Source organism: Sander lucioperca, chromosome 2 (genome assembly GCF_008315115.2).
Source record: "Sander lucioperca isolate FBNREF2018 chromosome 2, SLUC_FBN_1.2, whole genome shotgun sequence".
NCBI classification, from domain to species: domain Eukaryota; kingdom Metazoa; phylum Chordata; class Actinopteri; order Perciformes; family Percidae; genus Sander; species Sander lucioperca.
The window spans coordinates 47,175,228-47,190,062 of NC_050174.1; the positions used below are offsets into that span (position 1 = coordinate 47,175,228).

The 14,835-nt window shown below is 40.6% G+C and overlaps 1 protein-coding gene and 1 long non-coding RNA gene across 2 annotated transcripts in view; one reads left to right on the plus strand and one right to left on the minus strand.

Annotated features, from left to right (window-relative positions):
* Positions 1-6,598: 6,598 nt before the first annotated feature.
* The window catches only part of cntrl (centriolin), a 115,381-nt gene continuing 107,144 nt past the window's right edge, over positions 6,599-14,835 (plus strand). The window contains exons 1-9 of the mRNA XM_035998904.1: positions 6,599-6,839; positions 7,606-7,684; positions 7,766-7,872; positions 8,349-8,479; positions 9,639-9,780; positions 10,604-10,790; positions 10,885-11,078; positions 14,150-14,269; positions 14,546-14,741. Coding sequence (XP_035854797.1) covers positions 7,630-7,684; positions 7,766-7,872; positions 8,349-8,479; positions 9,639-9,780; positions 10,604-10,790; positions 10,885-11,078; positions 14,150-14,269; positions 14,546-14,741 — 1,132 coding nt within the window. The 5' untranslated portion in view covers positions 6,599-6,839; positions 7,606-7,629. The remainder of the gene's footprint in view (positions 6,840-7,605; positions 7,685-7,765; positions 7,873-8,348; positions 8,480-9,638; positions 9,781-10,603; positions 10,791-10,884; positions 11,079-14,149; positions 14,270-14,545; positions 14,742-14,835) is intronic.
* Positions 10,865-12,263, minus strand: LOC116051654. Its single transcript, XR_004105399.1, has 2 exons — positions 12,084-12,263; positions 10,865-11,075 (listed from the first exon to the last, which is right to left on the minus strand). It is a non-coding gene; the product is annotated as an uncharacterized LOC116051654 (long non-coding RNA).

The following is a 14,835-nucleotide window of genomic DNA, read 5'->3' on the forward strand; positions in this document are numbered from 1 at the left end:
TTGCAATGCACTATTCTGATGCAATTTTGAGGTTTGGACTGTTGGTTGGACAAAACAAACATTGTGACGGTGTCACTTTGGGCTCTGGGTAATTGTGAGGCCATTTCTCACTATTTTCACAAATCTATTAATGGAGAAAATAAACAGCAGATTAATCCATAATGAAAATAATCATTAGTTAATACTTTAAAATGAGCTCCACCCCAATCATCTACAAACAGTAAAATCCTGCTTTTACATGAATGCATGAGTAATCTAATGATAAGAGTATACCAGTCCCAGTGGACATTTTTATACTTTATTAAACAACATTTTTATGATTACACTTACTGTGGTATTAGTAGATTTACTGCAGTCTGCTAACCCAGTTGAGGAGGTTCTGCAGTGCTGCAAGATATGGTTGGGATTATCTAGACATCCCACTGTGCGTCCCAGAGATTCTCTTCAGCAGACTGTTGCTTATGGTGCTAACTGATGAAAACTTCCGGCTCAGTCCAGCAGGTAAGACATAAGACACTTTCAGCATGTATCTTTACACAGATGATTTTAGATTAGAGATGATTAATCCAGTTTGTGTTTTTGCAGATGTCTCATAAACTAGAACAGACATGTTGAGTACATTACATTTGGTCTATTGACACGCTGTCCTAATGTCCATGTTTTATTGAGTGCTTATAATAAAAGGTTAGAAACTGGTGCTGATATGATAGTAATTGTTAATATTTTTGAAGGTCTGGTTCGTGTGAGTCAGAGTTTGAAAACCCTTCCGCCAGTTGATGAACTAAAGAAGGGTCCATTCATGCTGCAGGTTCGAGTCCTGGAGTAGCGCAGTACCCTGCCGGGGTGGAGGTTTGTGTGTAAAAATCTTAATTTGTAAGTAACTAAAGCTGTCAGATAAATAAAAATAAATGTAGTGCAGTAGAGGTATAACATGGTAAAGTACAAGTTAATTTATTACAGTAGGCTACTCTACTCTACAGACTATAAGGGCCACCTAAGTCCTATTTCCTGTAATGTTTCCTGGCATTAGCAGGAATATTTGGACTGAATAAGTTCAAAGAAACTCATATAAAAATGTTACACAGATAGTATCCATGCAATTAATGTTTTCATAAATTTAGACCTGATGTTTCCCCTGTATGCTCCTTCTGTAAAAAGGAGGTTGAGTCCTTGTCTTATTTATTTTATGCTTGTACTCATTCATGTAACTTTTGGACCCAAGTTTCTTTAATAAGGTCTTGGTCCCTATTAAAGAATGTATGGTCTTATTTTTTGGTATTCTTTTTTATTATTATGAGGAAAAAAAAGAATCTAAAATTACGAGAATAAAGTCGTAATATTACAATAAAAAAATAGTGTTTAAATAATGTTTAAAGTATAGCATTTCTTTTTTTAAAATCACAAACCATTTGTGTCTATCTTTCTTGTGTTTACACATACCAAAACTGTCAAGGGCCAGGGTTCGAGCTTCTAGAGGCCCTTCAAATAAGATAACATAAGATAAGATATGATAAGATAAGATATGATGAGATATGACAAGATAAGATAAGATATGATAAGATAAGATAAGACAGACTTTATTAATCCCACACTTCGGAAATTCCTATGCTACAGCAGCTCAAAAGAAAAAAATTTACATACATCAGAATAACACAAATACCCATTAAATAGACATAGGAGAAGAAATATGCAGAAAGTATATAAGAAATTGAAAAAATAGAATTAGTTATAATAATTGTAGTAATAATACAAACATATTTACATAATAAACACCCTTATATAAACAGACAGTATATATACACAGATATACAGATGAGTAATGTGAGAATGAATAGAAATGACATATTGCACAGTTGGAGGTGACACAAATATGCATAGTGCAGAATCCAGTGATGGCTCAAATTGACATCAAAGGATGGCCTTTTGAATGCTCTTAAGGCACAATAAAATCCTTCGTTACAAAGAACATTTATGTGGTTGGCTGTGGGAGCAAGATGGCGAACCCTTGACTTCAAAACCTTCAGTGTGGCAACAGTGGCGCAAAAAGTGGGTATGCACTATATGCGGCGCATAGAGGTGCAGCACCATGGGGGGCGCCAAAGCGATGGTTAAATTTCTTTTTTTTTTTTAAAAAGATAAATAAATCTTTTTTTTGGTATTTTCAATATGTAGCTGCTGTTCTCCGTTTCTAAATCATTTCTGCATGTCCTCAATGTTATTATTTAACATTTTAGAGGACGCTAGATTAGGCGCCCTGTCTCATAAGATTCCATCATAGAATGTTGACATAGAAGAGGGAGGGGGAGGGGAGCGGGTGGACGCTGTGAGCGCTGAGTGAGCAGGTACGAGCGTACAAGTCAAGTAGTAAGTTGCCGAGCAAAGCAAAACAGCTGTTGAGGCTAAAAATAGAAAAGAAAGAGGGAAAATGAGATGACATGTCAAGGGATGCGACAGCAGTAAAATATGTGGATGGTGAGAGGCAACCAAGGGGGTAAGCTTCTCCTCGGACCGCGAACCTTCTATGGCGCCATTTTAATGCTACAAAGCGATCACCCCCCCGTTAACATTCCATTGACTGCCATTCATTTTGGCGCCACTTTGACAGCGAATAACTTTACATCTGAAACGTTTAAAGACTCTATTTGTCCATTGTTTATTTCTAAAGAAACACGACAATGTATAAAAGGCTCCATTACCTTGTACCTCACGTTATGGCTCTATAAGCTATATAAGAATGGACCAACAGATCCCGTTGCTCTGGACGGAGACCAGTGAAGGCCGTTAGAAGCACTTTTCCGGTGAGCGCTGAGCGTTACTGCGCAGCCTCCAACTGAGAGAGACGACGTAAATGTGCCGTAAGCAACGTGTCTGAAAGTTGTAAGTCTTCTGGTAGCTGTGCCAAGAGAAATCTCAATCATTCCCAATCTTGCAGAGACGGAGAGCGTAGGTATATGTAAGGAGATAACATAGGCACAGACTAATTTTTGCTAACTAAAATGATAGTTAACATTAGTAATTACACTTAAACAGCTAATGTGAGACGAAACTGCTTGCGCGCTTCTCCTGTACTATACGGTAATTCCTCTACTATGCGACAGTAAGTTGCGTGGTTATGACACAATCGTTAGCCTATTTTTACAAAAACGTCTGCTATGGAGCCATAACGTGAGGTACAAGGTAATGGAGCCTTTTATACATTGTCGTGTTTCTTTAGAAATAAACAATGGACAAATAGAGTCTTTAAATTCTTCAGATGTAAAGTTATTCTGTTATGGTTGGGGTCGGCTGGCTGTGAGTCTTTGTTTTATTTTCTGTTTCCCAGTACCATTTTATTCCCACTGTCAGTTTCTATTTGTTTTGCCTCGTTCTGTGTCTCCTGTGTTGTTCCCCTCCTCCTGCCTGCTCCTGCCAGCTGATTACACGCACCTGTTCGTCATTCCACCATCACCCTTCCCGCTGCACACACCTGCCAGCCATCTACTATCAAGCCAGTATATGAACCCCGGATCCACTCATCATCTTCGCTTGATCGTTGCTTCAGTCATTCTGGTGACACGCTAACACAAGCTCTCTGAGAAAACATTATACTTACCTGTCCTTGTCTGTCACTAACTTTTTGTCTCCTCTCTGCAGTCATTCTCTCCACTCGCTTCCCGTACCTCCAGTCAGCTGGCCTCACCGTTCGGTCCCCCTCTCACGGCTCTCCGCCTCATCCTGCTCTGCTCCTGCCCTGCCCTGCCTTCGTTCCAGCTTCCAGCCACCCTCCACCTCGACTCCCCTCTTCCCCGGACTCCAGTGCCCCCTCTTCGGCCCCCTTGGTCCCGGTTCCCCCGCGCATCCCCGCTAGCTCCCTCACCATCCTAGCCCTACAGTCTCCCTCCTCATTCCCTCACCATCCTAGCCCCACCGTTTCGCTCAGTATACCCTCACTATTCTACTCCAGCCCCAGAGCCCCTTCTCCTGTCCCCGGCGTCCGCCTTCCCACTCCCTCCTCTTCCCTAACCTTTAATAAAACTTGTTTGTCTGCTGAGCCTAGCGTTTGGGTCCGTTCTGTCTTCATCCTCACATATTCTCTGTCAAAGTGACGTCAAAATGAATGGCAGTCAATGGGATGCTAACGGGGGGTGATCGCTTTGTAGCATTAAAATGGCGCCATAGGAGGTTCGCGGTCCGAGGAGAAGCTTACCCCCTTGGTTAAACCCTATGATACCAATCCCATGCATGACATATCTCAATGTTATTAAGGTCAAATAACAACTGGTAAATATAAGGTAGCATGCACAATAAATGACAAGAAGAAAAATAAATAAATATATTTAAAATACGAAATGTGAATGTAATTTCAACAGCAGCACAACCTTACTGCATAATAGTTGTCTTATCTGATGCCATCACTAGGCTGATTTAAGAATTGAATTTAGGCTGCTATATTTAACAGTGAGTTCATTTCATTCAGGTGTGAGGATGGTGGATCAGGAAAGGCAGGGGAAGGCAACAGGTAGGTCTAACATTAGGTGGAAGTGTAGGGGGAGCCACTTGATACCAACAGATTAATTTCTTAATATTATTGATATGGAAAAACTAATGAAAAATCTATTACATGTTTGTTTGACAATATGTCTTAGTGGAGAAGAACACAGGCAAGGAGTGAATGAGACAGACATGAGGTTGGCGATGGCATCAAGTAGAGATGAGACCAGTGATGACATCAGGTAGAGATGAGACCAGTGATGACATCAGGTAGGAGTTCTATTAGACCACACCAAACTAAATGTCCAGTATGGTTTGAAGTTCTGTTGACCAACCTATTCACTGTGTCCTTTTTGGGTTAGAAATAGTGCAGACAGAGATGGAAAGCCACCACCACTCAAATCACATAAACCAGGGGTGATGATTAGGTTGCCAATGGCACAATTTGGTTGCCAAGGGCAACCGTGCAACCGTTAACGTCGCTGATATACTTTAAAATAAACCTTTATTATTTAAAGCCCATACATGATGATGCGCCAAAATTGTTGCTGCATACCCCTCTGACACTGGGTAGTTGCACCACTGTGTGGCAACAATGTCTGAAGGTCTGTATGGAGACAGACAAATAAAGGGTAGTATTCCTTAAGCAACATAGTGTATGTGCAACCCTTGTGCATACCTTTAAAAAGTTTCTCTGATATCCTTAGAGAACAAACATGCCTGCGTCAATACTTCCATTAAAATATTGTACATCAATATAATTTTCTACTTTCACTGGATTATCATATTTTGACCAAATATTTTACAGCTAGAAATAACATCTAATTATTACAAGGTAAATAAGTATGCGTATGAGTAGTAGTATTCTTTTATTTGTTATTATTTGTATAGTATACAACTAAATGTCACAAAATTTGACATGGTCTCTTCAGATAATGTTTGCAGGCACTTACTGTTCAATGTCCTCCCGGTCAGGGCTTGATGAAATAGATTTATCATTTGACCGAATATTGTAATTTAATGTGAAAGATTGCATGTTTAATTTACTTATAAAATCTTCTAATTGTATTACCTATGCGACCTTTGAGAGGCCCTGGAAGTTGATTCCGTTGACAGTAGCATATCCTTTGGTCTAATGTATAAAGCCGATCTCATCAGCACAGGACATGCCTTTATAGCAGAGGGACAGACAGGAGAGCTCCAGTTGGTGATTTCTCCTACGTCTGTCAACACTGCAATTGCAGAATTCACCCTGCACAGTAGGGAATGTTGCTCTTATTTTTATGATTAAATTCCCCTTTCTGTGTCTCATTTATTTTATGCTTGTACTCATTCATGTAACTTTTGGACCCAAGTTTCTTTATTAATTTGGGAAACTCATAAGGTCTTTGTCCCTATAACAGAGTGAATGGTCTTCTTTTGAATGTAGAGTCCAACAACAAGGAAGTTGATAACGTGATAAAATTGCTGTAGCTTTTGGGCAAACATCATTGTCACAAGGCCAGATTTCTTCAGTTTCTTCCCAATAAAAATTAGTTTGATGGTGAACTTCAGACATTCTTTAACTATGTAAAGTTAAAAAAATTATTTAGCCACATGAGATGAATCAAGTAGGCTAGGCAAATAAGTTGTTCATTAAGTTAGCTTTGCATACACATAGCATACATATTTTGCAAATAGCGTTAAATAACGACCATATCTGCAACATACCTTTACCTTTGTTTGGTCAGCAAGCACTTATTACAGTTTTAACGTTGATAAAAAGATATTACCTGTTGACCGTGTGGCACAACCTTAGTATTTACAGTCTATGGGCACAACAGCTTAACGTTAGTCAAATAAACAGTGGTTGACGTTGACAAGAGGCTGCCATTAGACTGCTATCGTACTCGTTTTAGCTTTCTGGTAACGTATTTTTAACTAGGCCTAAATTATTTTGTTTCGCTTTTAAATTACGACTATTTTTGTAATATAATGACTTTATTCTTGTCATTTTAAATTGTTTTCCCCTCAGGTGTCTTTAATACATCTTAACGTTACTCAGTTACATTTTAATGATGATTTCACCACTGCTCGTAGATACCGCACAAGTTTTGGAACAAAAGGGAAGATTCCGAGTTTATTATGAGACCCTGAATGCGGCATCCACCTGCAGCTCGAGCTCACACAGTTAACGGCTCTAAGGATTTAATTAAAACTTTTTTTTTTCTGTTTCTGTTATGAAACACACTCACATCGTGTTTTTAAATCAAGCAAATGTTTTCCTCCAAGTCGTCGACATAAACTAATGTTATTTCAACCCGTTTGTATCAGCGGGTTCCCATGGAGACCGAGGATTAACTAACCCAACCTGGCTAACGCTAGCAAAGGTAGAGTTACCAATAACCGTCTGTTTGTGTCAGTCACCGGATTCATCACGTTAGACGCCCAGTCTGACCGGGTCTGCACGTTATCTTAAAGGAGCTGTTAGATAACTGTTACCGCTAGCTAGTTAGTTAAAGCACTTTGGGTTTCTATGGTGACCAAACACTCAGGCTAACCAGGCTAAAGCTAATTGATAACTTAACAAAACTAGCTAACTAGCTAGTTCAGTCAGTCTGTGTAACATCCCAGACTGCCCAGTACGATGGTTTACTGGTTATGTGTTTTAGCTAGTTGACTCTAGCCGGTTAACGTTAGCTCCTTAAAAACTAGCTAGTATAGTGTTGGGGAGTAGTGAACTGACTTAAAATGTAATTAAACCAACGTTAGTTTGCTGGTTAGCTACCTTAGTTAGTTAGTAACTACAGTTTTCTTTATATTTAAATACTATAAATAAGTATTTAAATTACTTGTTGCCATTTTTTCGTATAGTTAACTAGTTAAGCTAACGTTACTAAAACTACAAACAATTTGGGGCCATAAAAGGAAAGAATGAAAAAAGGAAAGAAACTTTTTAAGATACATTTTTTGTCTGTATTTATTAATGAGTATTTATTTTACTATGTCTTATGTATTTAAATAATACCCAACACTTCCTTACAATTGGGATTAGGTTATGGTTAAGGTAGGGTTGTTTGACTGTCTTCCTACCAGTCTCACCATCCTCTCTTTAAATACAGCATCACCATACTGTATTTACTAACCTCTGCTCAGCCTGTCCAGCTGTCTGATCCAGAGATGGAGGAGCAGAGGGAGACAGGAGGAGGAGCAGACTCCCAGGGGAACAGAGGAGGTAGAGGAGAAAACCTGGACTCAAAGCTTTAATAGCATATAATGGCACAGTTTTTAGTAACTCATCTTCCTCTCCTCTTAGGTATCAGATATATTACAGAGGCATTGTTGTTAAAGCGGACTGGCTGTCAGTCTCTGGCTATGGTTCATTCCCTAAATCTGTCATCAACTGGAGACAAACGCATCAAGGTCAGAACAAACTGACACTGCAAGTATTACAGTCGATACCACTGGTATTACTGTTGACATTGCTAGTGCTGCTACTGCCACTACTCGTGGTGGAATGTAACTCAACTCAGATACTGTACTTAAGTACAAATTCAAGGTCCTTTACTTGATATTTCCCTTTTCTGCTACTTTCTACTTCTGCTCCACTACATCTTAGAAGTAAATATTGTACTTTGTACTGCACTACATTTGTCTGACAGCTTTAGTTACTTTTCAGATGGCAGTTTTTCCTCCCCTTCCAGTACAGTGAAAAGCATGTATCTCCAGATGTGTTTGTGATAAAGTGTTCCTTTATGTGTTGAGATAGATACATACTAATTAAATGCTTTAAAAAAGCCTCTTGGATCAGCTGGAAAATGCATTTTCTGAATACTTCTTCCACCACTGCTGTTATTACTTCTGGTGGAGTTGAGGTTTTATCAGTTTGTGTGTTTCAGTTCATAGAGAACCTACATGGCTGCCAGCGTCTGCAGGTTTTAAACTTGAACCACAACTTGATCCAAAGCATGGAGAGACTAAATGCTCTGATACAACTGAGAGAGCTGCAGCTGGCCCACAACAACATCCAGTGAGACTCACTCACGCACACACACACACACACACACACACACACACACACACACACACACACACACACACACACACACACACACACACACATTCAGTATTGAGAACAGTTTCACAGTAACTAGAATTCACAAACATCCTTTCAATTAATTTGCTTACAATTATGTTCATGATTGTGTTATTTTATCACTGGTCATCTTAGCTTCTCATAATACTGCTTTTTGCCCATTACAGTAATATATGGTAACGTTTTGTGTTATTTGTTTTATAGTCTCACATTACCAGACCTTCCTCCACAGTGCTGTGGAGGAAGGTCTGGCTAGTCCACACAATATTCCAGTATAGGAGAAAAACGTGCTGTGGCTTTTTTTTTTTTAAAACCAATCACAATCATCTTGGGCGGCGTTAAGCGCCGAATGCAATAACGGTGCCGCTGCAAAATAGCCTCGAGAAGGAACTTGTTTTAGTGGAACATGTGTACGTTCATAAATTGTTTTAGTCAAAAGCCATCTCAGATTTGACAGATAGTCTAGCTAGCTGTCTGGATTTACCCTGCAGAGATCTGAGGAGCAGTTAACCATAGTCCTCAGAAATCCACCGGAGTTTAGAATGGCAACACAAAGAAAGCGGAAGGAAACGGACATCCAGCCGAAAATGAGGGACATCCGGCGGCTCCGGAGCAATCACGTAAATTAATCGTTTTCGATATAGACTATTTGTTTTATGGCCAACATGTCACATTTCCTGGTGGTCTAGTGGCTAGCATTTGGCGCTCTCACCGCTGCAGCCTGGGTTCTATTCCCAGTCAGGCAAAACCTTATGCTATGGGGCTGTCTCGAGAGCAGATAATGATCTGCCTAGTGCTCACATTTTCTGTCACGGTGCCAGGTGAATTAAAGCATGACATGTTGGGCCCTACTGCAAACTATTGTTATTTATTACAGCATTAATGCTGCTATTATTGATCGTCGTCTCCTACTCAATATGGTTAGCTAGATAAAGCAAACCGCCCTGTTGTCCCTCTGTAACACAAAATAAACACATTCCTTTGTGCACATTTCTGCACAAACTATGCAACGACACAGTGTAACACACTACTATACAGTAAAGTAGTGTGTGTGTGTGTGTGTGTGTGTGTGTGTGTGTGTGTGTGTGTGTAGGCGGATTGAAGGACTGGAGCTCATGTCCAGTCTGCAGCATCTGAACTTGTCCCACAACAGGATCGAGCACATTCCCGCGTGGCTGCCGAAGAAACTGCACTCACTACACACACTCCACCTGCAACACAACCTCATCACATCTGTGAGTACAGGTCAACTGTGTGTGTGTGTGTGTGTGTGTGTATGAAAGATTGTGTTCAGAGCTAAATAAATGGTAGTTCATTTTCAAACTGAGTAGACTGCAATTTACCTGTCTGATCACAGCAGATGACTGATGGAGCTAATAGTCTTGACTTTTCCATCTTGTTTTTTCTGTTACATGCTGCTCTATTTATTTATTGTAAAGTGAACGTATCATCTCACCGATAACTATTAACTATATATGTTTATTTGCACTCTTCCCTACTTTCTGTACTGCAACTTCTGCACAAGAATTTCCTTCAGGATGAATAAAGTTCTGTTTTACTTTATAATATGATGAATAAGACAGATCTGGAAACCCCGTCCGTTTGGGTATCACTGTAGTTACCTGATGACAAATTTAAACACCCCAATCATTAAATATGTGGCCTTATTTGTGGTATGTAGCCTTATTGCTCATTTTCCCTAAAGTTTAATAAGACTAATATTATATTTCATAAATATGTAATAATTTATTCTGACGTTAGCGGCATACTTTAGGCAATACAAGGCACCTCTCCCTAAAAAACAACTGCGAGAAACCCTGTAGTTCATCTCTTGACTATTTTCTTTCAGACAACAGTGAAACATATTTGTCTAAGTCTGACATTTTCAAATGTCTTTTTCTGTCCAAAACCACCCCAAATATTGTAAAATTTACTGAGATATAAAATAGAGAAACAGACAATTTGAGACTAGTTGATAATATCGTTTGATAAATGACTTAAACTTTTTATTGATTATCAGAAAAAATGGTTTCAGTTATCTGTATCTTGTCTTATCAGCTGTACGAAGTATCCAGACTGCGATCTCTGAGCAGCCTATCAGAGCTGTCGGTATCAGGAAACCCCGCCTCCTCGCTGCCACACTCCCGCTTCTTTCTGCTCTACCACGTCAGGACTCTGGACAGGCTGGACGACCTGCCAATCACCCAGGATGAGAGAAGAGACGCCCACCAACGCTTCAGCGCCGGTACGTCATTTACTATCATACGAACACGCAAAAAAACCTAAAATATCTGATGCTGTTTGTTGTTTGATGACTGATTGTTGTTGTTTGTGATCAGAGGAGCTGGAGCGTCTGCAGCGGGAGGTGGACAGCAGCCAATCAGAGCTGAGCAGGCTGCAGAGGGAGCAGCTGGCTGTAGTGACTCGACTCCACCAGCAGGAGGAGACAAACCAAACACTGACTGCTCACACAGAAACACAACGACACACACAAACACTGCGGGAGCAGGAGCTACACACCAAGAGTCAGCTGGTAGGACACACACACACACACACACACACACACACACACACACACACACACACACACTAGGGCTGTCAAAACTGGCCAAAAATGATGTTTGAATATTCGTTCTAAAAAAACACAGAGGTTCAAAGTAGTGCTGTCAGTTAAACGTTATTAACGGTGTTAACACTAACCCATTTTAACGGCGTAAATTTTTTCTTTTTGGCATAGCAAACTTTGTAGTTTTTTTCACATGCTGTTGCAACAACTAGTAACGTTAGAAAAACTACAACACCACGCCGGATCTAGCTAGACCAGAAACAAAACAACAGGCACGCCGCACACACTTGTTTGGGCTTGCGAGCCGGCCAAAGAGTAGGCTAGTAGGCTAACGTTACGTTTTGAGTGGATGGCGAGCGGGAGACGCCGAAATGGATGCCAATAACATTCTGAATGGAAAGTTTACTTGGAAAAAGTTGCCAAATGGTTCCATTGACAAGACCAGAGTGATCTGTGTGTTTTGTCGTTGTGAACTGAGCTATCATCGCAGCACGTCCAGTCTGAAATACCACTTGATACCAAGCACACAGCTGATGTGAATTCTCCGCCCCCTCGTCAAAGCCATTACATTGTGTGAGAGATTATTTGCTCCAAGTGAGAATGTTAGTGTGAAATTGAACACTACAGTATGCCAATGTTGTTTTCAATAAAAAAAGCATTTGCACAAAGAAAGCCGGTCCACTTTTCCATGTTGATAAGAGCATTAAAATGAGAAAAATAATGGGCCAAAAAGAAATCTAGGGACATTTAGAATAGATACAAATGTGCGATTAATTGCAAGTTAACTATGACATTAATGCAATTAATCACGATTAAATATTTTAATCGTTTGACAGCACTAGTTTGAATATATTCAAATATCTGTTTTGCGCATTATGTCCATAAGACGGCAGACCAACACCACGGAGACATAACTACTTGTGTAGGTATATTTATATGAACATAAGGATGTATTTTAAAAGATATACATACGTAACATTAGTCCTTTCTCACTCTCTCTCTAGAGTGTGCAGGAAGTAGACGTGACGCGGATTACTCAGCAGTCACGGATAAACAACCGAGTCTCTTGCCGTTCCATTAATTAGTTCCAAGGAGTTTGGCGTCGGCTCTTACCGACTTTTCAGATTTCTCGTTGTCTCTGCAGTTAAAGATATCTCGCTGTGAATTCTCTTACCTCGTTCCGACCAGCTGGGCTTAAAGGTCCCATGACATGGTGCTTTTTGGATGATTTTATATAGACCTTAGTGGTCCCCTAATACTGTATCTAAAGTCTCTTTCCCGAAATTCAGCCTTGGTGCAGAATTACAGCCACTAGAGCCAGTCCCACAATGAGCTTTACTTAGGATGTGCCATTTCTGTGTCTGTAGCTTTAAATGCTATTGAGGAGAAGGGGGGGGGGGCAAGGTGGAGAGTGGGGGTGTGGCCTTGACCAACTGCCACTTTGCTTGTTTGCAAGCCATGATGTCTCTCTCTTTCTCATGGGTGGGCCAAATTCTCTGGGCGGGCAAAGCAGAGAAAGGGGCAGTAACCTTGCTCCTTATGACATCATAAGGAGAAGATTCCAGATCGGCCAATCTGAGCTTTCATTTTCTCAAAGGCAGAGCAGGATACCCAGGGCTCGGTTTACACCTATCACCATTTCTAGCCACTGGGGGACCATAGGCAGGCTGGGGGAACTCATATTAATGTTAAAAAACCTCATAAAGTGAAATTTTCATGCCGTGGGACCTTTAATCAGACATGAAGCTGAACATTTAGGCAGCAGCAGCCCAGGCCCATGAACCATCGTGCGAGGCAGATGGCAGAGGCGGTATTGCCGTTTTTTCTCTCTCCTTTATTTGAATATACATTTTCATATTCTAATGTCTGTTTCTTTTTACTATTCAACTATATATTCAAATTTGTTGACAGCCCTAACACACACACACACACACACGCACACACACATATCTACTGTATATATTTCCAGCAGTGGGACAGACTGAACTCCTGAGAGAAAAGGTGTTTGACCTCTGACCTCTAAAGTTCTCCTGCCTGTCTCTCTTCTTCTTCTCTGTCATTTCCTGCAGCTGTTCTACAGAGCTGTCCTGTTTTCTTCTTCTTCTCCTTCAGTCGTTTCCTCTCTGCTGAAGGTAGAGTAAAAAACAACTGTTCACTGTGGGAGGGACACTCCAGGTGGCGCTGTTGATGCAGTCTGACGGGGAGAATCATTAGGCTTTTTTAAATTTATGAAATACAAAGGGAGATGTGGTTTTACACCGATACATGAATTCACGTTGGTGGCTTGTGTCTACCGGAAGGTTAAAAAGAGTGGGGAGTCAGCAGTCAATAATATAGTTGTTTTTTTTTTTAATTGTGAATCACTGCAACCATGAGAGGTCCTTGAGCATACAGCGTTAAATGTGCCCCAAAAGTATTAGGCTTATGGGTCCAGAAGTATGCAAGATCACACACACACACACACACACACAGACCGAAGACCGAAAGCATGATCCCCTCTAGGCTTACACCTGGTGGAGATAATAACTGTACTTGTCCTGTTTCTGCTTCTTCTTCTTCACCTGTCTTGTACATCTAGCCCCGCCCTCCTCTCTCTCTGCTGGGCGTGGTCTATCAGGTGACATCACATTAACATTCAATCTACCATCATCCCTAGCTCCTTCAGACTCCTGCTGTGTGACCCCAGGTAGCTTCACACTGAGCAGTGTGTGTGTGTGTGTGTGTGTGTGTGTGTGTGTGAGATTGTCAGCCATATTTAGTGTGTTTTGACCTGCAGTGTTGAGCATGTTATCTCTCCTGTAAATGATCAATTCTAAAAACATGCTCACTATTAAAGTGAATGTTCTTAGACATTGAATATGACCTAGAAACAGACATACAGAAACCAACATAAAGAAACTGCACTTTTTACTCTCTCATTTGACTGATTTTGAATCAGTTTCGGTTTGCTGTGTTTTAAAAAAAAGTTTCTGCTGTTAAAACAAACCCAAGCCTTTCTGTAGCTTCTTTCACAATAAAACTTTTCTGTGTGTCTTCAGTTGGAAAAGACGACAGCCGAGCTGACCAGAGCCTTACACAGACTGTATGAGCTGGAGCAGGAGTTGACTTTCTACAAGATAGATGCCAAACTTAACCCTCTGCCCCCCTGCAGCGTACAGGTAACAATAACGCACATATTTCAGACTGTATGTCTGGTCCAATACTGGATTTCTGAGTTGATACAGATCAGATAACAATATATTGGCTGGTCTTTATTTTTATTATATCAATGTACAACTTATAAATCTATAATTTATTTAGATTTTTTTTTTTAATCAGGATATCCAGTCTGAATGGGGTTATACTTCATACTGAGATTTGATTATCAAACAACCAAAAATACAAATACAAAGGTCAAACATTTGTCGGAGTGTTTCCCTCGCCTGTGTCATCAGGAAGTAGAAACTGTGGACTCTGTGGCTGAGAGTCCATACATCGGCAAGGCTCGACACATCAGGAACACCATCACCTCCGGTCCCCGAAACTCCTCCTCATCCCCCTCCCTGCAGACACAGGAGGGTTCAGACCTTCACATTGACATGGGGACGTCACACCCCTTTCTGGAGGACTGCAAAACAGAGCAGAGTAAAGGTAAGGACAGAATGATTTCTGCTTTAAAGACTCCTTTGGTCTTCTGTGGTGAGAGAAAAACAGCCATACTTCAGGTGAGTTTGGTTGGTGCTCT